General features: G+C 34.9%; 1 protein-coding gene across 6 annotated transcripts in view; it reads left to right on the top strand.

Annotated features, from left to right (window-relative positions):
* Positions 1-3,681: 3,681 nt before the first annotated feature.
* Positions 3,682-23,226, top strand: part of LOC149802745 (uncharacterized) — a 135,141-nt gene continuing 115,596 nt past the window's right edge. For all 6 annotated transcript variants that reach the window (XM_089952158.1, XM_089952159.1, XM_089952157.1 and 3 more), the window contains exon 1: positions 3,682-4,126. In XM_089952158.1, coding sequence (XP_089808284.1) covers positions 3,730-4,126 — 397 coding nt within the window. In that variant the 5' untranslated portion in view covers positions 3,682-3,729. The remainder of the gene's footprint in view (positions 4,127-23,226) is intronic.

Here is a 23,226-nt window from a genome sequence, read left to right as displayed (position 1 = left end):
AGCTTGTTGCAACAGGAGTTCTGCTTCGTTTCGTTGTTTGGCTCGGTCCGATTGTCGAATAGTTTTCCAGGCTCTTTTCCATTCTGCCGTGTCGTTCTTGTTGGCATAGGTTCGTCCCACCACGATGGCTCGGGCTAAGCACATCTGGTCTTGAGGGTTGTTAATTTGGACGAGACTCTTTTTGGTGCTGCGAAGGTCGTTCACCAATAACATCTTTTTGTATCCAGTTCCTTGAGGAGGAGAGACGTGGGTCATGTCCAGTGTGGCTTTACCATCGGTGATGTCAAACTGATCATTAGATTGTTGTACGTGTTGAATCTTGTCCATGACTTTGGAAGCGGTCAAATCTGCAGGGGTGCTAAACTCGATCCAAACAGGGGATTTCAAACCGTCGTGTTGTATGGAAAGTCTCAAGCGATCGTCTTCTTTGGGTTGACATTGTTGCTTGAGTGCAGTGAGCAAAGAATCCCACACCCCAGTGATAAACACTTCTGCTTTCTCTAACGGCACTTCAGCCTTGAAATCTTTAAACTTCACCGTGTATTTGTAAGCCGTGGTTCTAAATTTCCTAGAGGAGCGCTTTTCCGTCTCTCGAATGGAATAGTATTTTTCAGGGTTGACTAAGGGTGGTGAACTTGGTTTAGAGGTTTCAAATTCTGGTTCACTCATGTCCTCTTCAAAATCACTGGCATGAATTTGAGCCAAGATTTCAGCCCTGGTACGAGGCGATAGATCACGTTTCTGCCTCTTACTTTCTTCTTCTTTCTTCTCGAATGAATAGGATCGTTTCATCTTGAGTGAAAAACGTCAAATGACTCAAGTTCAAACACCATAGACTAATTTATAGTCATAGCAGAGCAGCGTATATAAATGGGTGTGTGTCTTGTCCTTTCACTATTCATTTCAGTCTCAAGCCGAGCACAACGATGGAAGAGACTAACCAGATGGAACGTTTCGTCAGAGCTTTGCGAGGGGTCATTAGAAAATTCTCTTCAGACCAGCCGACGGACTACTCTCCTTCCTTTAGAGATAAAAGTCAGGATACTTGCTATATCTGTCAGAAGAAAGGGCATTGGTCTTCAGAATGTCCAGACCGTCAAAAAAGAAAAAAAACAGGGGATAAAAAAGACAAAAGTCAAGATACCTGTTATTATTATAAAGAAAAAGGACACTGGTCTCCAGATTGCCCAAAAAAGAAACAAGAGGAGTCAGAAGAAAAGAGGAATTCTTCAGAAGAAGAGAGGGATTCTTCAGAGGAAGAGAGGGATTCTTCTGAGGAAGAAAGAAGACAGGTGAAGAAAAAGAAACAGGAGAAAAAAAGAAGAAGGGAAGAAAGCGAGGAGGAAGAAGAAGAGGAAAAGAGTGTGACGGTGAAGAAATTCAAGAAACAGAGAGACTAAACAAGGAGAAAAGAAGAAATCAATGAACTTTTAATTAAAGTGTTGTGTTATGAATTGGATTGTAAAAATGGAGAAAAGAATAAATTAATGATATAAGGTAAGTGTCTTTGAGTTTTGATTTTAAAATAAGAACGTACACTCACGCACTCATACACAGACACGTACTATAAGGGTAAAATGGGCTGTTTAATATTTTCTTTGAGTTATTGGCAAATTGAAAGGCTATCTCTTGTCGAGAAATATGGCTGGCCCTGAAAAGGGCCTTTTTTCTTTATGGTGTAGGGGTGAGTTTAAGCAATCAACTTTAACTGCCTTATGCCTTTGCCACGGCCAAGGCCTACTTCTGAACTGCGTAATGTTGATGATGATTGGGTTGAAATCACTAAGGGTGGTACGGTAGGCTTAGTCACAGGGTTGACGTGTTGAGCTCGGGAAGGTCGTATTCTCTTCGGTCGTAATAAAGAAGTCTGATACATTTGTTTCAGACTTCTTAACTCCGCTAAAATGTCCAACAGTACCGTGACCGTTTGATTTTCACCCTCTTGTTTCTTTGCTACTACTTCTTCTTGTTGCTGTTGTTTTTTTCTTACCTCTTCTTCTTCTTGCTGCTGTAGGAGAAAAGCTTGTTCCGCTTCCTTTTGTCGTTGTATAAATTTCTCCAATTCTTCTTTCTGTCTCTGTCTAAAATTCTCCACTTGCGGTAATGAAGAAGGTAACGAAGGTTCCGGAACAAATTCTTGCGAGGAGAGAAAATCCACAAAATCCCAGTTCACTTCTTCTGAAAGTAAGTCCGGGTTCCCTTGGGCGGTCTCTCCTGTTGGTGCACCCCATTGGATCGTTTTCTGAGTTTCCGTCATGTTGAATCACTGTCGCATAGATTGACTGCACACAAGCGCTAGCGAATCTATATAGACTACGTGACGTGACAGACTGCTCTCTTCGGATTGGATGCGGGCTGACTGAATTTTGTAACGCGTGTTCGGATTGGTGAATGAACTCAATCCGTTTCAATCCTACCTCTGCCTATAAATAAGCGCAGTTCACTGCATTGATTCACCTGTTCTCGTCGCTTCAAGATGTGGACCACAGTTGAGTCATCCACCCTTGTGTCTTCCATGATGTTTCGGACAGACTTGCTCATGTATGTCCGATCCAAGTGGACCGTTGTCCACAGGACAAACACCAGCCTGTGGATACGTAGGATCTACGTTAAAAGACAAGGATGCCTGAAAAGAGTGCTGATTTACGGACCAACAGTGAGACGCAGCCTAAGGACAAGAAGAAGACCAATGCGGTGCCCTTTATGTTAATGAATACATTAACATAAACCCAAAGGCCCTTTTCAGGGCCAGCCATATTTCTCGAAAAGAGATAGCCTTTCAATTGCCTACCCCTTTTTTAAAAAAATTTAAAAAAAAAAAAAAAAATCCCATGTTAAATTCCCCTTGTACGTATATTAACCCACGATTTATTCCCATGTTAAATTTCCATTGAGGCTAATCTGACCCACGATTTTTTCTCCATGTTAAATTTCCATTGAGGCTAATCTGACCCACGATTTTTCTCCATGTTAAATTTCCATTGAGGCTAATCTGACCCAAGGGGGTCTGTAATGCTAATTCCCATTGAGGCTAATCTCCCCCCCCCCCCCTTCACTACTGCCAGAGTAACAACAACAACAACAAAATAACCCAATAAGAGTAACTTTGGGGGGGGGGGTGTTGTTAGAGGCTTCGGTTTTGTGTTATTGGCCTTATATTTTTCATTTTCGTAGGAAGCTTTATTTTTTTAAAAAGGGCCTTCCAGCAAGTGGTCTGTTCACCCTCTCTGCTGCTAAAATGATTGGACATAAGTTTTTTTTTTCACGTTACAAGTTTTACTCCATAATTAACATAATTAATGAGCACACATGCCTGAGGTCTCGAAAAAAGTCGAGACAGGTGACATACATATATAATTAAATGAGAGGGATGAAAGAATGATATAGTCAGAGGGATAGTGATTCATGTGGTCTGGAATGTAAAATTGTAAATAACAATCATGATGGAACAAAAATAATAATAATGTTCTGCATAAAAATCTTATAAAACTAGTTTCATTAATTTACTCCATTCCTGTAATTTCTCTTACATTATAGTATTTTCGTCTCTATTACTATTCATTACAGCCCATTACTCTCCATTACTGTCCATTACAGTACATTACTGTGTTTAGGTAGACCGCTACTGCAAACGTCTAATCGGGATTACCTTTGCTGTGTCCACAACATGTTCCGATTGAAAATGCGCCATGCATGTGTCATTTCCTGTATGTAACCTAAGGTGGAAAAATGGCAACGATAGTACTGTTTTCATTAATTTTGTTGCCGTTGACCATGACAATAGATACACACGATGTAGATTGCATTCTGAAAATAGGGTCAACATACTTCGATGAATCAAAATATTGCACCTCGCCTTTGAAAAATACGACGCTTAAAGCAAATGTTTGTAGTGAATTAATCGATCTATTTCGCCAAATCTGTTCGTACAACGCATCAATCGGAGAATTAGAATCTCAGCATGTTTCAAACATCAGCTGTAAGGACCAGTGTGAAGGGTTAGAATCAAACTACATTTCGAATATGGTTAACGACAGAAAAGCTTCTTGTAAGTCCTTGTGTTCCAAGGACCCTGGAGCGGTGGCAGTTCTTGTGGCATGGGATCAGCTGACAGTTTTGTTTGCAAGTAAATATTGTCATTTAATGTTTGTTTTTTATTTTAATTAATTTTATTTGTTCTTTGGAAATCAGTAAGGTATAATGTATTGATAGTCAAATATTTCTTAGTTAAAACAGTAAATGCCTGTTTGGCACATCGTTATTGGCAATAAAACCAGATCCAAACTGGCATGATTTACCCAGACACACCCAAATAAGCCCAAATGCTCTCAGATACAGTCCAGAAACAAGCACGTGATACATTTCTTACTAAAGAAATTTTTTAATTCATTGCAAACTTAAGTTCTGGGTAAAAATTAAATACTTTAAATTATGAAAGCAATTAGAAAATCTTTGTATGAACTAACATCTGCAATTACCATTAGCTCAGAAATTATCAACAGAGTCTGGGACGACATATATGTCCTGATTTGCATGCTTAATTACAGATATCTGTATTATAGAAGAATGTAAATTTTCATTTGTGGGCACACCTTGGACCTTTAGCTATAATTAGCTATTGGCCTTGACTGTGCCCCCCTCCCCCCGACTCTTTGTTCAAAACATTCAAAGGCTTTCATGTGTTTGTGTTCCCACCCTCTGATATTTATGTGTTGTTTTTCCGTCAAAAATCAAAAAGAATTTTGAAAAGAAAACGTATTTATCATGTAATCGTTTTAGTTGCAGGGGAGTCTCTTAATTTGTTACTTTCTTTGATGAGTTCTCTGAGGTTCTTGTGTATACAGGCCCCTTATTTCCTCCTTTCCCAATACTTGATAGCTTTAGTCTATAAAATTTATAATTTGTTATATGTTATGTACTATCACCTATTGACCTATTTGCCTGGATAATTGCATAAGATAATCCCTATTTCCATTGATCATGGCCAAATATCTTTTTACTGTCCATGTCTTCTATGTATATGCCATGTTTTGTCTGCTATATAGTTTCTGTGTCTGGACTGGCCTTTATGTGGTCAAATTTTTTCTTATAGTTATTTGATATTTATTTCTCCTAAAAAAATAGACTGATGATCCACATATACACACACGCGCACACATACATACACATACACACACACACACACACACACACACATATATATATATATATATATATATATATATATATATATATATATAAAATAATGATAATAATGAGGACTTTGTATAGTGCCTAAGCACTTTACAACATTAGACAACACCTGTAAGATAAAAAACATATATAATGATATGATTACAAAAACAAACACCATGAAATTAGAAAACATAAAAAACATGCTGAGAATATTTAAGGTAGGAAACATTATTAGGTCTTTAGGTTTGTTCTTACAGTCTAAATAAGTGAGTTTTGAGAGCACTCTTGAATGGGATCACTGTGTCTTTGTGTCTAAGTTCAGTGGGCAATTCAGTCCATGTTGCTGGGCCCTGGTATGCAAAAAAATGCTGTCCATATCAATGCTGAGCAAATCCCATAGCCCGACGTCCCGGACTAGTCAATTTTGAAGTTGGGCAAGTAATATTTTCCAGATTGCTAGTCCAGGACAAGTGCTTTTAAAAAAAGTCGGGCTAGTCCTTATTTTCGTGCTTTAATCGCTATATCTACCTTTATTTGGCCAATCATGCCCTCAGGGCATACTGAATACTTGATTCTACCCCTCTTCGTGTATATATTTACATCCTGTTGCTGCTTGACTGCATATTGGGCTAAGCGACCAAATTATCGGCAAATCAAAACACGTAAAACAAAAGAAAGCCAGTGTGATCAATTAGCAGTGTTGTAAGCGGTTTTGTTGCAATGAGTTTACTCAGTCTAGATGATAATGAGCGACTCACTATGATTTTAATCCAGCGAGTCAGTGTAATTAGATTAATGAAAGGTACTTTACCGACATCAGTGTTGGTTTCCTTTATGAACTGATTCAATGACAGTAATGATTCTTTAATTTAAAATTGATTATACAGATGATTAACTTCCACGTGCGATATTGTGTTTGAAGTGAAACAATTACGCTAATTAATGAGCTGTTTCAGTTCGTATTTAAAAGAGAAAATTGATGTTATGATCACTTTATAAGTAGTTGTCAAGCAAGCTGATACTTACTTTGTAAATAAAATGAGTTTGCTAAATTATTTTCGCAAGGAAGGGAAATAAAATACCCCATCAAAAATTTCAAAATAAATTTTGATAAAAAATTCTGTAACTTAACAACAACACACAGCATATCTGAGGGGGTACACACAGATATAAAGCACCTTTTTCCTTTTTTTTGGAAGTGGGGGGACATCTGTCTGGTGCCCCCTCCCCCAATGGAAGGTAATAACGGTGATTCGGAGAAGACTTCTTTAAGGAATTCCTTAAACCAAAAGAGTTTACAAATGCTAATGAACATTTCTGCAAATGGACCAGAGCTTGAGGACTTTAACCCAGACACAGCTATCAACTGCTGGCTTAGTGCTGGTGCAGGTGGCAGACATATACATGGACATATTTTCAAATCCATCAGCTAAAACATATATACATGAACCTGAAAAAGCCAAATGTATAACAACCAATGTTTTTGAAAAATTAAATTCTTTTAGGAGATAATTATGTTGTATATTATTTTTTTTTTTTTTTTTTTTCTATGGATTAAGTACATACGTCTCATCAAATCTCAGCAAGTGATTACCATTTTGGGACCAGTGAAAAGTAAGGTGGGACTAGTGAAGAGAAAGGTGGGACTAGTAAATTTTCTGAAACCACTTGTCCTGGACTATAGTGGTAAAAAAAAATTTGCTCAGCCTTGCATATGACATATATGTATATAATGTTAAATGATAAAATAAACAACAACATGTAGAATGTGTGACTGGTTTAGCTTTATATATATAAAATGTATGATACATATGCAAAAATCATTACCTTTAGCTTTAAACCTTGGATGCATGCATATGTATAAAGAATAATGCTAAGGAGAAATCCAATTCAGCACAAATGTTGATATTGCAGGGATGGTCCTGGCTTTTAAAAAGTTGTCGCCAAAAAAATCGCCAACCTCAATATTTTGTCGCCAATTTTCAAAAAGTGTCGCCAGAACAAGTAGTGTACATTTTTCCGAGTGTTAATTTAATCTATTAATGTAACAGGCAATGAAAATTACAAAAGATGAGTTAGTTAATACTTTAATTACATCAAGCATTAACAAAATGTTACAAAGTGTTACATGAAGGTCTGTCGCGATTTTAGGGCTGCCCACTTGTTTCAAAGTCTAATTTTTCACATCTGTACATGCTGATTCTCATTAAATTCTCGAGAGATGAGATGCAGAGTTTATTTCTGATGTCAGTTTTTATGAAGTTCATCTTACTGAATCCATGTTCACAGTCTACAGTGCTGACAGGTGACACCAGTAGTCTCTCAGCAGCTGCAGATGCGCAAGGGTACGTTGCCCTGGATCTCACTGCCAACTGAATCAAGTCCTTAACACCTCTATACACCTTACCATTCCTGAGAACTTGAACCCTAGCATAAGCCATAAAGCCCGCCAACTCCTGACTAACCAATACATTATCAACTTTAGTTGACATTTTAATAATAATAAAACCCTATGATCATACATTGCAATGTAAGATAAGTGACATATAATGCGACCGTCGATTGCATGCATTCCGTAATTAAATGCCCCCTCCCCCCTCCCATTTATGGCTAGCTTCACAAAGCTTGTAATTGCTTTTTAAATCCCAAGAATGATCACTGAAAGCTGTATAAATTTTCTCGACAAGCAAAATAGGATCTCCATTCCCACGAATGAAACTTACACGAGTCAACACCTGGCAATATTGGACCGTATATATAAGCATAAATTCACACCCAATCTAGGGATTCTTTCACTCCTGTATTTTGAGAAATAAATAATTATTTTTGTATTTATACACAGTAGTCGGTACTTCAAAGGTTATCAGTTTTCTTTGATGGTTCAGCAAAACTATTGTATTGGTATATGTAAAAAAAAACCCCAAAAAACAGAAGGATTAGCCATTCAGTTAATTGTATCTGTTCTATTCGCGTCTTCAGAAGTCAGTCAGTTGTAGGTATAGTTCAGTAGCATGATTGACTGTATCACAGCATACAGTACTCAGCCCAGACGTCAGCATAAGCAGATTATGATGTAACAATGCACTGTAAAGATGGGGTTGTCAATACGAACAAAGGATCGTTTGTTTAACAGATAGATTCCAATGCATTGCTTAGTCAAGTTTGTGGCTTCCTTTCGTTCTCCCTTTTAATTTATCCAGTCCAAATCCATGATTGCATGTACAAATTAAATAACCAAAAAGTCTGTCGCCAAAAAAATCGTCAGATGGGATATTTTTGTCGCCAATAAGGAAAAAAAATCGCAATTTGCGACATTGGCAAAGCCCAGGGCGATCCCTGTATTGCTAAAACATCTATTTATAACTTGGTGTCTGATAGTTTCCAACTGACTCTTAGAATTTGCTCTCTTATTACTGTCTCTTTTCAATGTTATATTTGTACGCCAAATCAGAGCCATGTGTTCAACTAAGTTTCTATTCAGAAAACATAAATTTCATGAGGTGATGATCACTTCTGACTGTTTACTGATAAAAAAATGAATGAAACACCTATGTGATCTAATGAACAAAATGCAAAAATAAACAAAACTGCAGTTACATACATACAAATTATAACACATTTGAACATTTTTAATGACCTCTCGGTTGAATAGCAGAAAGATAACTCTGCCCTTGGGTAGTCGAGGACAGAAGTTAATTAAAAATATTATAATATTTACATATTATAAAATATTACAAAATGTAAACAAAAACAGGTAAATTGTCGGCAATCACATAAAATGAAATGAAAGGAATTGGTGAACAGAATCATCAAATGCAAGTGCTTCTTGTCAATGATTACCAAAAATGAAACCAAAGAAAAAGGTGATCAAGCGGCAATCTCTGTTTTAGTCAGTTAATATTTGTTCTCCAACAACCTGCTAAAATCAGTCTTGAACAGTTTTTGACTGCATATTGGGTACTGACAACTGCCAGCATGTTTTCTTTCATGGTTAATTTCAGTATAAAAAAAATGTGGAGCCAAGTTTCCATGTGGTGGATGCAAAAATCAAACTGTTCAAATGACTGTGTTAAATGTTCATTGTGTAATAACTAGTGTCAAAAACAAATGCCAAGAAGTCTCGAAGGATGAATTGAAAATGTGAGGAAACATTGATCTGGAATACATGTGCTTTTCTTGTCGTAGATTGGATGGTGATGAGTTTGACTACCTGATGGCCATGCATCGTCTGCAGAATGTAAGCATTGCATTTAAAATTTGTAAATATTAATATTACTTAAGTTAACACATGCAAAAATTACTTTCTTTTCTCAAAGCATTTTTGTTGTATACCCCTAATTATGTGTGTAATCATCATGCAGTATCATGGATTTTTAACCGCTTCATTGACCATTTTATCTAAGAAAAAATGCAGCCTATGCAAAAATATAAATAATTTAATTTGTCAAATATTTAGATTTCTCTAAAACAACACCAATTTTTGCTATAATTATGATATAGCCTGATCATACGACATTACAGATCAGTCACACCAGGCATATAGTCTGTTTCAAAATTCTACAGTAGATTTTATTGTTCAATAAATTAGACATTTCAAAGTTCCACTAACACACAATGAATTATAATTCTTGCATTATCTTCCTTTCAGGTATGACTAATCCTGATAGAGGGAATGCATTACTAAATGCTTTTAGTCAGTTGCAGAAAACAGGTTCTACAGTTAGGAAAGCAGCAAGATTGTATAGTGGACCAGAATCAAGACTTCGTTCTAGGATACATAAACCTGTATTGTTCCAAAAGAAAGTAGGTGATCCAACCATCTTTCCTGCAGCCAAGGAGATAATGTTGGCTCAGCACTACAAGAAAATGGCCCGATATGAATATAGGTACTGCAGGTGGCAAGTTATTGACACAGCAGCAAACATGGCTAAGGCTGCTGGCATGAATTTTAAACTGCATAAGGACCTGGATTCTTAAAAAGGTTTTTGGACTTGACGGTACAGAGGCCCAATAAGAGTGACATTTACAGACTAAGCACCACCAATGACCTGAACATCGAGACCTATTTTAAGGAACTAGAAAATATTTTAGAAAAGTATCAGCTAAAAAATTAACCTCATTGTATATGGAATGTGGATGAGAGCGGAATAACACTTATCACAACCCACCTAAAATAGTCACAGCTAGAGAATATAGGCCTATTGCTTTAACAGCCGGTCAAAGTGCTACAACAACAATGATCATTGCAGGTACTGCTCTTGGTAAAACCATTCCACCATATGTCATAAATAAAAGCAAAAGACTCACTCAAGACCTAACAGCCAGATGTTTACCAGAAAGTAAGTTTGTATTAACACCAACTGGTTATTCAAATTTTTCAACATCCAAAACATTTGTGGATTTTTTTGAAAACCATTTTATACTACATGTGATGACCAGACCATGCCTTCTATTGTATGATGGTCATGCAACCCATATTACATTAAATTTTATTGAGAAGGCTCCCCAGAATAATATTCGTATGTTTGTTTTGGCTACTTCAAGACTGCCTTGTCCACAGAATGTCACATCTTAACGCATTTCAAAATTGGGCATCTAATCACTAGACATGACCTACCCAAATTAATACAGAGTGTGTAATTGTCAGCCCTTTACTGTACCCATTCTATTGAGTTCCTTTCGTAAGACGGATAGTGCCTTTTAATCCCCTTGGACACAAACAAGAAACAAGAGCCAGCCAATATGAGAAGTATAAATTTGCTTCTCACCAGCATTGAGGACAAAGTAATTTCTTTTTTAAGTGCATGTCCTGAAAGAAAAAGGAATTATATTATTCCACCCAGCGGTACTGCAATTACTGAAGTAGTTTTTATGCTGAAGATTGGTGAGCCCCAGGCTTTAAAAACCAGAAAGTAAGCAAATGAAGGGAACAGAAAGGAAACATCTTAAACAGTGGGACAGAAAAAATAAGGAACCATCAGAAAGAAAAATAAAACAATCAGATGGAAAGAAAATCATTCCTAAACTTAGAGAAATAGAAAATGTGCATGTTCATGAAGTAATTAACAGTCAAGAGCCAGGACCAAGTACTAAAAGAAAGAAATGGATGACAATTTCTGATAGTGCCACAGATGATAAATATGAAAATGATGACGATTTCTGTGTATGCAATTTGTTTTCACCACAAGGGTTTGGAAGATATGGAAGAGTTGAAATACTTTAATGAGCAAAGTATGAAAAATATGATGGCTTGGTTCATCTCAAATATTGTATGCATGTGACATATGTTGCCCATGTAGATCATTTTACTTGTCCTGTTTGCAACGAATTCAGTACAATGAAATATGTTGATTCCTTACATGAAGTTTTAAAAGTGATATGTTCACGTTATAAGATGCCAAAATTTGTAACATGTTGAAATGATACTAATTTGTTTTCAAAATTGGTTTAGTTTGAATAAAATTTATTGCTATTTATGTTGAATTATTTGAAAAATACTATAACTCTGACATGCGTCTTATGCTAATGGAAAAAGTGCAAAGTAATATATTTCATTTGAATTTTCCACAGCCCGAGACAAAAACGTTATATTGTTCTAAAGTCATGCGCAGAATACGCCGACTTTTCGTGAGGCTTGAAAACACGGGGGTAGTATCCTGTGTGTCTGGAATTATTATTGTTTTGAACAGAATGATCTGGTGACAATAGCCACATATCAAATGGTAAGTGATGTGATATTTTTTTTCATCATTTTGGTGAATTCTGTGTGCATTTGGTGATATTAGTGACAAAAACCTTATGTGCACAGAATAGCCTGACAGCATTTTATATATATATATATATATATATATATATATATATATATATATATATATATATATATATATATATATTACTTTTCATTATTTGATATTAAAGTGTTTCCTTATGCTTTATATTTTAATTTCTTATCTTTTAACCTTTACACACAGAACTAGCATGAAAAAAGATAAAGAGATATAATAGATTTAGTTTAATTTTCTTTTCTTTGCATCTAAATACTATACATGGCCAATTTATATTCAAATCAGTCCACAAATGTGCATGATTATATTGGTTAGGCTTTCTTGCAGGATGATTTTGCCAAACAAATAGCATGGGACAACTTAAATTTTACATATTGGTTGTTGAAAATCATTTGAACTCTCTTTATAGCACTGCAGTGCTAACTGGGGTAGTGTGTATGTACTCGGCTACTTGTTTTTGTAACATGCGTAAACACGTGTCAGTCTGATTGCAGTTGCACTTCACTACCCTATACTTTAAATGTTGTGTCAAAAGTAAACATTTTTTATTGCTATAAATTTGACATCTTTGTCTGTCCTATTCATTCTCTCAACATTTAATTAGATATGTTAATAACTTTATACAAGGACATTTCGTGATCAATACGAAAAAAGAAGAGAAAAGTAATTTCCCCATTTGCTGATATTTAAATCATAAATAGAAGAACTATAATGATCAACATATATTCATTTAAACATTTCTAAGTCTTAATTTTGTATCTACTGTAAATATTTTATTGTAAGTATATAACATCACTTCATTGCGCATTTAGTTTTTCTACTACTTACCATATGTACATACAAAATATATATTCACAAGGAACATTCTGCAGATGTTTTAAATCTCATAAAAATACTTTACAAATAATGACGAAATTCCATTGTTGGACAAACTGTTTTATTAAATATTTAACATAATTCATTACAATATTCGGTGCAAATAGGTATTTAAAGAAAACAACGAATACTCTGTTGTCATTTTAAATTGTCAGAGTCGGGTTTGCCTGTTTATGCATGTTATTCGTGACCTAATTTGCATATTACCAATACCTCAACAAATTCAAAATCTGCATTAATTCCAGCATTTATCAACTATTTTAATGCGGCTTTCTTTTCTCTCTAGGCAGCTGCATCAAAGAACATAGAAAAACTAAAGAAGGCTGTTCAGCGAGAGCTAATGTTCAAAGTGAAATTACAAATTCCAGAAAAGCCAACATTTGCCAGATGTTGATCCAGTCGTGGCTGAGTTGATGGACAATTACATCGACAATATAACTGGAAACCCCCTAATGACAAGCGATGATGGAGACACCTCTTCAATGCTGTCTCTATCTTGCTTTGTGGCAACAAAACCATGTCAATGAAACTAAGATACCACATGTGTGTGAAACTTGTTACAAGCTGGGAACAATACATATTGCATCCACAGAGCTGTTTGGGACAAGCTATTTAAAATGCTTTTAAATGACGATGCGCTAGAAAAAGAGTACCTTTGGGACACAGAAGCAATGTTCACATTGTAGTGTTGATTCAACAGAGTGAAGAGGGAAAACACAATGGCTTTTCCGATGACTATGGGCCATGGGACTCAAACTCAGGCACCACTGTAAACCAGGTATTCGTTGTAACCAAGGATAACAAATTATAAAACACTGTCAATAAAAATGGTCACTTTTGCCTGAAAAAGATTGTGGAAAAAAGGTAACATATTTCAGTTGATCCTCAACCCAGATATATTAACTCTTCATCACTACTACACTAAGCTAAAAGATGAGAGCTACAAGAAGAGAGTTACTACTGTAACTGAAGTACCTGAATAGCTTAGCCATTTAAACCCCCTCGCAGTGATTGAGTATTTAGCTGTAAAGAATTCAAATTCAAATCATTTGCATGGAAACTCAAAAAGTGGTGAATCATACACAAGAACAGATCCACATATCCTCCAAATGGCATACAAAAAGGTGGGGAGGAAGAAGGCGACGGAAGTGGTAAGCAAGATGGCTGATGATGACAGTTTCATGGCCCCTAAATCAGATCTCTAACTACAGGATAAAATCCATAGAGAAAACAATGAGAAAATACTTCACACGGTGCATGGAAACAATAGTGCGGACGAGATAATTGGAGAGCCACATGACAAGCCTTTCATTGGGGGAGTTACAATGACGAAAAGAAAACAACCAATTATAATTTTGTATACTGAAGATCAAAATATTAGACTTGAAGAAGACTGTTTAGGGAAGGAAGGCACTGTGAACAGCATCAACAGAATGTTTAATCTTGGTGAAGTTTTTGTAACAACAATGTGTTATAAGAACAGAAGTGTTTGGTTAGCAGAAAATCTAACAAGTATCCAATTTTTCTAGGATCTCTTTGTCTTCACTGGGATGGTGAGCAGCGTACTTATCACCATTTCTTTTCACATGTTAGAGAAAAACTACACTCATAAAACTTGACATTTGGAACCGATGATGAGAAAGCAATAAGAAAGATTTTAACAACAATTTTCCCAAAGCAAATTATCTGCTGTGTACAAAACATCTGCAAGATAACATTAGACATTTTCTTTAAAAAAAAACCTGGTTCTGATGATAAAGAGAGGAAGCTTTTTATGGTGCAGGCAGCTAAAGTCTTTTTGGTCAGTCTCTTTCGTTTGTTTTCGGCAAACAAACCTGGCACTGAAAGAGTGTAACAGAGAAGGAAAATAATTTCAAGAAACTTCTTGCTGCTCCAATCGCCACAGTAGCTGAGTTAAGCTATGTCCATTTATCCAATGGAACACATAAGTGCAAGCTACCAAAACAAACTGCCGGACAAAACCGGGGCCAAAGGAAACAACCAAGAGCTGAATGGATAACAGATATAAAGCACCAATAGTTATTAAACATTTTCTAACATGTACATGTATGTAATTAATTAATTGTCAAATAAATAATTTAAGGTTGTAACTGCTTTATTGCTAGTTGTATGACAGATACATCTGTTTTTGGGAAATAATTGCTATTTTAATATATTTTGCTCCATTAATAAAAGATACAAATATAGCCTATTTTAATGATAATTTAACTTTACATTTACATCTGTATATGAATGTAATCACCTTTACAGCATCAAAAATTACAAAAAAGGTGCAATATTGTGCCTTTCACAATATAATTGCTTATCAGTTACAACAGGGAACTAAGAAAATCAACAATGATGTCATTAATGCAGCCCATGAATGTAAATTATCAGATGATGATTTCACATAACAATTTGAATTGCAGAAACATTTGATAATTCCACACCTTGATCAATCAAGTTAACAAATTTATTTTTAGGTATTAGAAATGACCAACATTAACATTTAACATGCAACAATTAGGATGAATTGAAGTTATTTAAAAATTGTTGGATGTTGCATGAAATGGAACGAAGCAAACTGCTGAACAACCTCAGCAGCGAAAATACAACTTGAATTGACACAAAAAAGAAATAACTATCAGGCCTATGAAAATAAAGACTGAAGTTGTGAGATAGAAACATTTGAGTATATAATGGTATATTTAAATATATTTTGGAGTATTTGCATGTCTGTGTAGCATTTAGATATACTTTGGAAGGTGTTTAGAAGTATTTGGGTATATTTGGCAGTAATTTATATACATATGCATGCATCCAAGGATTAAAGCCAATGGTGACGATGTATGCATATGTAGTATCATATATATATATTGATCATCAGAGTAGATATCTTTTCTAGGAGAAATAAACATTAAATTACCAAATGAAAAAATTTGACTACACAAAGGCCAGTCCAAACACAGAAACTCTATAGCAGACAAAACATTATAGCATATACAGTGTGACCCCGCTATAGCATGCTCTGTTATAACACAAAATCGGATATAAGAAGGTCATGGTGTGGCTTCAGAAATTTCACATGTATTTTTCTCGTACACAAAAAAAATAATCTTAAAAGTACTGAAAAATGTAAAAAGTTTATTATCATTTTGGGGAAGAGATCACATATGAATAATGATGATCGTGGCTTGGCTCTTGAAATTTTATATGTATTTTTCTTGTACACGAAAAAATAGATTTTTCTATAAAGGACAAAAAAAAATGTCTACAAGTATATTCTGAGATCATGTAGGGCTTCGACTGTGTCGCAAACTTTGCTTTTTTTTTTCTTTCTTATTGGCAGCAAAATACACCATCTGCTGATTTTTTTACTGGTGACATTGTTGGCTGTTTAAACTTGTTTGTACAACCATTGGTTTGGAATTGAGAAATGCATAGGCCCCGTGAAAGGAAGCCGCAAGCTTGGTATAAAATACACTGAAATTTATCTGTTGTTACATGAACAAATTCTTTGTCCATATTGACAAACCATCTAAACAGTGCTTTGCTATATCATAATCTGCTTATCTTGACATCTAGCGTGAGTATTGTAAGTTGTGAGATTTCGATTTTTGTGTTGTTGACATTTCTGGTAATGGAGATCAACCGGACGAGGCATTATCTCATAATCTATCTTTTCTCGGATTTTCGGCCGCTCGCTGGTAATTAATATATTTACATGGAGTGACATTTGTATGTGGATGGTAAGTAAAATTCCTCTTCTTTTCACTCGTAATTAAATCCTTCAAAACACATTATTTTTAATAATCCTTGTCATCAGACCAGATCACCTGCATCTCTATCATCTGTTGACCTGCTGTTAAATTTCTAACGCATGTGTGGAAGGCAGCATCACTCCACTACCACAATTGTAAAAGAAAAAAAATTAATCTTACCTGTTGGTCTGTTCAAAAAGCATGGAGGAACAGTAAGCAAGCGAGGCAGCTGTAAGTACCATTTTTGTAAATCTTTGGTATGACTCGGCTGGGGATCAAACCCATTCATTTAAATGTTTGGGTATAATTTGTTTGGTGTAAAATGTATTTGAGATAAATAGGCAATATAATATGTATTTAATTTACGCACTATAGATCAAAGCATTGAGATAGTATTCAGCTATTGTATTCTATCTTATTGTATGAAGACTAATCAACATGATACCACTCTGGTGGCCTAGTGGTTATAGCATCCACCTCGAATGTGGGAACTCACAGGTTTGAACCCTGGCCAAGTCATACCAAAGACTTATAAAAATAGTTCTAACAGCTGCTCAAAAAAAAATCAGCATTAAGAGGTTAGTGTTAGGACTTGTCAGCCTGGTGTCAGGATAATGTGACTGGGTGGGACATGATAGTAGATGTCTGAAGCATGATGCCGCAGTGCTAGACATCACTAAAAACTGCCACACTGCAGATATCATAGTGATATGACTGAAAAATTGTTAAAGCTACGTTAAAAATTCAAATCACACACACATACACACATCAAGATACATGTACAATGAGTGTTACATTTTTCATATACATTAGGTCTTGCATACAGTGCACCTGGCAGATGTCATGATGCCAAGCAGTGGGTGCTGCCATACTGGTCCCTTGACTGACCATCATATTACACTCATATATGCAAACAGAAGGCTATCAAACTTTCCACATAGAAATTAAAGTTATGGTCAGTACCTATACAGTACAACCTGTCTTGAAAGACCACTGCTATATGATACCACCTGTCTTGAGAGATCAGATTCTCAGTGCACATATTTATTGATTATATATGATTGTGACCTGTTATGGGAGACCAGCTGTCTTGAGAGACCATACTTTTTGGCAAAATAGGTGGTATTTCAAGACAGGTTCTACTGTAATAGCAAAAGGAATTGCAAAACATTTCTGAAATACATACAATAGAATGACTGATTTGCTTGTTTACATTTTACTTCTGTTCATCACAACTTTAATGGCATTGACTTCTGTAAGTATTTTTCTGCTGAAGTTTATATCTTTGGGTAGCATCGGTCTTTGGTTCTTAATACCTGTCTTATGATAAGGAAAAATATTTGCCATTAACTACTTATCTTAAATAAACCTTATATGTATGTATAAATGTATAATGAATTTGTTTGCAAACTATTCAAGTTGTGGTATGCGTTTTTGCCAGTGTGTGAAATGGCACATCCTGCAGAACAACAGTGTGAAACAAATTAAGAAAAAGAAAAATTTAAATAAAGCAACAAACTGATCAGGTAAGATGCATCAGCAGTTGCATACTTTACAAGATGTATCGTGTTAGTTTGTGTGGCTGTCACGATTGTCACTAATATTTGTTACGTATATATGATTTAATTCATATTTATTTAGATTTTAATTGTTAGTCAGTTTTAAAATTTTTTATTCGATTATATACTATTATAATGTTAATTTATTTACTGAAGATGATACTTTTCCAGAAAATTGGTTGACCTGAATCATTCTTTTCATAAAAGCCAATTGTTGGCCTGGATGCTGACCTTGGTTCAAAATTAGTAAACAAAGTTCTATTTTTATTTTAAAATGATTGGTTGTTGTCAAGCTCATGATGAGGCTTTCGATTTAAGATGTAAACAACCTTTTTTATTTCTTAGAGAAAATGATCATGTGACCCCCCCCTTTTGAGTTCGCAACTTGGGGGAATTTCGAAACTGCTTCTTATAATATAATATAAGCTTTGTTTTAGAGAGAGAGATCTCAGTTTTGGGCTTTTACACTTGGTATCAAGTTGTTTTCTTTGTTGTTGCCAGATTTTTAAGTTATATATCTTCAGATCATTTGAATTTCTAAAGGATTAATTCTTTTTTCTCTGGACCGCTCCGGTGGTCTAGTGGTTAGAGCGTCCGCCTTGGATGCGGGAGGTCATGGGTTCGATCCCCGGCCGAGTCATACCAGAGACTTAAAAAATGGTACTAACAGCTGCCTCGCTTGGCATTCAGCATCAAGAGGTTAGTGTTAGGACTGGTCGGCCTGGTGTCAGTATAATGTGACTGGGTGGGACATCATGCTACATGTCTGCGGCATGATGCCCCAGTGCTAGACATCACTATAAACTGCCACATTGCAGACATCGTAGCGATATGACTGAAACATTGTTAAAGCTACGTTAAAAATAAAAATATGACTGAAACATTGTTAAAGCTACGTTAAAAATAAAAATCACATCTCGTCACTTTTTTCTCTGGAAATAATTTGAGGAGTGCCATGTTACAAATTGCAATTTTATTTAGTATACCATCTGGCAATTTTTTTTGGGCAATATTGTTGGCTGTTTAAACTTGTATATACAACCTTGGGTTTGGAGTGAAGAAATTCGGAGGCACCATGCCATGAAAGGAGGCCATAAACTTGATATGAAAAGCACAGAATATTATCTGTTGTTACATAAACAAATTCTATATTTATATTGACAAACCATCTTAACAGTGTATTGTTGTATCATAATCCACTTGTTCTGATATCTGGCCTGAGTATATTATGGAGCGAGATCTTGACATTTTTAAAAACAAAATTTTGTTTTTTGACATTTCTGGTAGCAGAGATCAACCAGACAAGGCACTATCTCATAATGGATCTCTTAGACAAAATTGTGTTAGACTATTGGCCACTTGCTGGTGCTATGTACATTTAATTTATTTGTTTGTTTGTTAGTTTTATTTTATTTCATTACGTGCTATTATAATGTGACATTGTATGTTGACTTGACCTTGCCCAAAATTGAGTTAATTTCTGCTTGACCCTAATTGTTTTTTAAAAATTTTATTCATTGTAAACAACTAATACATAGTTAAATTATTCTCTATGTGTATGGGTTTAAAATTAGTATTATTAGTAATAGAAGTAGTAAATACGTTTATTTGGGTCTGAGTTTTGGAATTTCCTAAGTGAATTCTACATAATCCAGATTATTGTTTTGTAAACATTAGGATCATTCAAGAAGTTTATTTTCCATTAGGTAATGGGTACTTTTAGTAAATGCTAATTGTGACCTGAGGTCATGTAGATAACTATTTATATCGTGACTGAAATCATTCATGCTTTATTGTCTAGCACTTTAAAGTTGTATTACATATATGTTGTGTCCAGTTGTGATGAATTTTATTTCTTCAAATTATTGAATTCAAGTGATTATTTTCTCTGGAAATAAAAAAGTGATGTGATAAAATTCTTGGATAGAGACATTCACTGGTATTTATAGTGTATTCCAACATGGAATTATACTTCTGTGATTAAACAAAAGACTTGGCACATCAACACTCTAGGAGGTTATAACATATACATCATTGCCTTCAGTTTTTGGATTTATTCTTGACTTTTAATAAATTTTATTCAGAAATTTAAATTTCTAGGACTTGGGTCTGTAATTCTTGGATTATTTTGGGATTTAGTTTGCAATACCATAAGTTTTTTTTTCTCATTTTCACTTTGTATTCTAGGGAGATGAACCATTTGTTAAATTTTACGAAGCTTGTTGTCTTTCACTCTTTTCTGTTAGTTATTTTAAGAGCATAGACTCATAACACTAGTAATTAATATATTTATTTAGACTAATATTGGTATATGTGAACAACAAGTAAAACTCGTCTTTTCACTCATAGAATTAAATACTTTTAAGATCACTTAATTTTCTGTAGTAGTCCCTGACAGAACAGTAAACCTTCATATTCATAAACAGTTGGACTTTTTAAAAATTTCTGCTGCATGCACAGAAGGCATCATCATCCTGCTTACCAGACATAAAAAAATCTTGAAGATCATACTTGTTAGTCTATACAATAGTCATGCTACCGAGACTAGCTACAATCGACCAACCCTTTTAAAGGCAGGAACAATAACTTCTACAATCAACCAAAAGATAGCTAATTCTTTTTATTCTTAAAATCCACCCAGAAAAAAGTTTTGCTGAAACTTAAAAGAAAACTGATTACTTATGCAGCTCCATTCATTCTGTTTAAATACTAAGCCGATGAAGAAAAACAAACATTCAGTCTCAGTCAATATTTGAGTTATTTGATGTTGCCACTGCAGTAAGAAATGGAAATCTGTTTGGTTCTTGAAAGCTGTCTTTGTCCTATTGTTGTTAACTTCAATATAACATGCACCCTTCATCAAAGGCCATCAGATTAATTTAAGATGGGGTTTCCTGCTGAAATGTTTGTTAAACTTTTTAATTCGTTCACATTTTCATTCCCCTAATAGCCTCATTCCCTGGTTAGCTTCAACTACTGTATTTTCCGGCGTATAAGTCGATACTTTTTGACTTGAAAGTTCGGTCTTCGTCTTATACACCGAATCAACTTGTATATGGATTGTGTCATTGAAATTGCATCGACTTATATATGGATTACAGTATCCGGTACGCTATTGACATTGCTCTATAATCGAAAACGGGTCACATAGAAGTACAAATTCAAGTTAAATTACTATGTCAATAAATTGTCATAAACTAATATGACTGTGTTTATATTTGTAAGTTTTGTCATTATTTATTTTGCATTCTGCATGTTTTTTCTTATTTCTCAAACATAAAATAAAAGAAAACAATTTACCGTACTGGTAAAAACTTCACCGGGCCGCATAGCACACTTACGGTCTATACTCTATAGTGTACTGTACTAATTCAAAGCATATTGTTTGTTCCTAAAAAAAAAAGATATGAAATAACTGGTCCATTAATATTTGATTTTCCAGTATAATGTTGGACACATGTGAGCAATTACCGGCATAGCTTTTTGATTGATCCAATTGATCCTACAAAGGGATGTAATCCATATTAACTCGAGCGTTCTATGATTATTTATAAAATAATGTAGATCATGCATTCTACTGAATCCCCCAAATCATATGTTTCTAATTGTATTTGACAAAGTTTCTCAAATAAATTAGGTTTAAACTACACTAAAATCAGATATATAGATGGACTACCAGTACTCATAGATCATCAGTAATCCATGATTTTTAGTTTCGCAATTCAGTTTAAAGCAAATTGTAATGTCAACACTTCACCTATATTCATTCTTAACCAGCTGACGATTCGGTGTCTCTCTTTGATTATACCGGTTGTTGATAAATTGGTCTTTGATTTCCAACAACAATCAAAGCCAGTTGCCGCAGTTGTTTAGACCTTGATATTGGCTTTAGCTACTGATACTAGTTACCATATTGCCGGTACCCCATTGTTCTTTATCATTAATCCGCATCAATTACGCTACCCGTTTTTAATATCAATGGGATTTAGTACAACAGGAAATGATGCCCACTCCCTTCTCTAGATGTAAATAATGAATTTAGCCATGGGCATTGTTTTCATTGCTATAATACTGGCACATTTTAATGAGTTCGGTATATTTTGATCAATCTTTTCAGTCATAATCATTCATATAAATATCCCCGTACATATTATACAACTTATCTCACAATGCCTCCCGTCAAATCATGCAAGTCTTACACAGCGGCTTTTAAACTGGAACTTGTAAAGTTCTCGTCTGTTGAATCTTGCACTCAAGACTGGTTTCAACTGGAAGGAATAATCATAGCATGCACAGCCACGTGGCTCTTGTTGCAATGGATACCATAATTAAAACAAATACGGTTTAAACTAAACTAATATCAGATATATTGTGAGCGCGCGCGTGCTTGTGTGTGTGCGCACGAGAGAGAGAGAGAGTGAGAGATGAAAAAATTGTCTGTGTACAAGATCGTTCTTTTATTCAGGGCGGTTTTTATTTACTTTTGCAAAGAGAAAAAAGATGGTATTTTGAGTTACCTGACGATTGTGATAATCCTCATGTATTACGAGCCTACTATATTCCATTATCAATAAACACCTCTAAATCAACAATTCATTCTTGTTTTAATTATGATGTACATTGTCACAACAAACCACATGGCTATGCAGTGTTATTTACACGGTAATTAAACATGCTTAGCGCTTTGGCTATAATTGAAACCAGATTGAGGGCAAGAATTGACAGAATAGGTCAAATCAGCGAGGCTGCCAGTAGGGAAATGAGGCTTTTTTTAGGGAAATGAAAATCTGTCAACATTTTATTGAAGTCATTGTCCATACAAAATTTGTTATAAGGACAAGAGATCATACCCATTACTTTGTATTCGAACTCGCCGATAAAGATAATAGTGGGGTATATCATTGAATAGATTAGTAATAAAATGTTAATTATATCCAAGTCCAAACAGAACACTTAAAAAATAGTATATGTATATATATATATATATATACGAATAGATTTAACGAAGTCTTTGACTTTCAAACTTACGATAGAAAATGACAAGTTTGTATAAGTTACGTTCATAACTAC

The sequence above is a fragment of the Sinohyriopsis cumingii genome, chromosome 3 (genome assembly GCF_028554795.1).
Source record: "Sinohyriopsis cumingii isolate HCF-2022 chromosome 3, ASM2855479v2, whole genome shotgun sequence".
NCBI lineage: Eukaryota > Metazoa > Mollusca > Bivalvia > Unionida > Unionidae > Sinohyriopsis > Sinohyriopsis cumingii.
The sequence above is the reverse complement of the archived record's forward strand: the minus strand, read 5'-3'. Positions and strand labels throughout refer to the sequence as shown.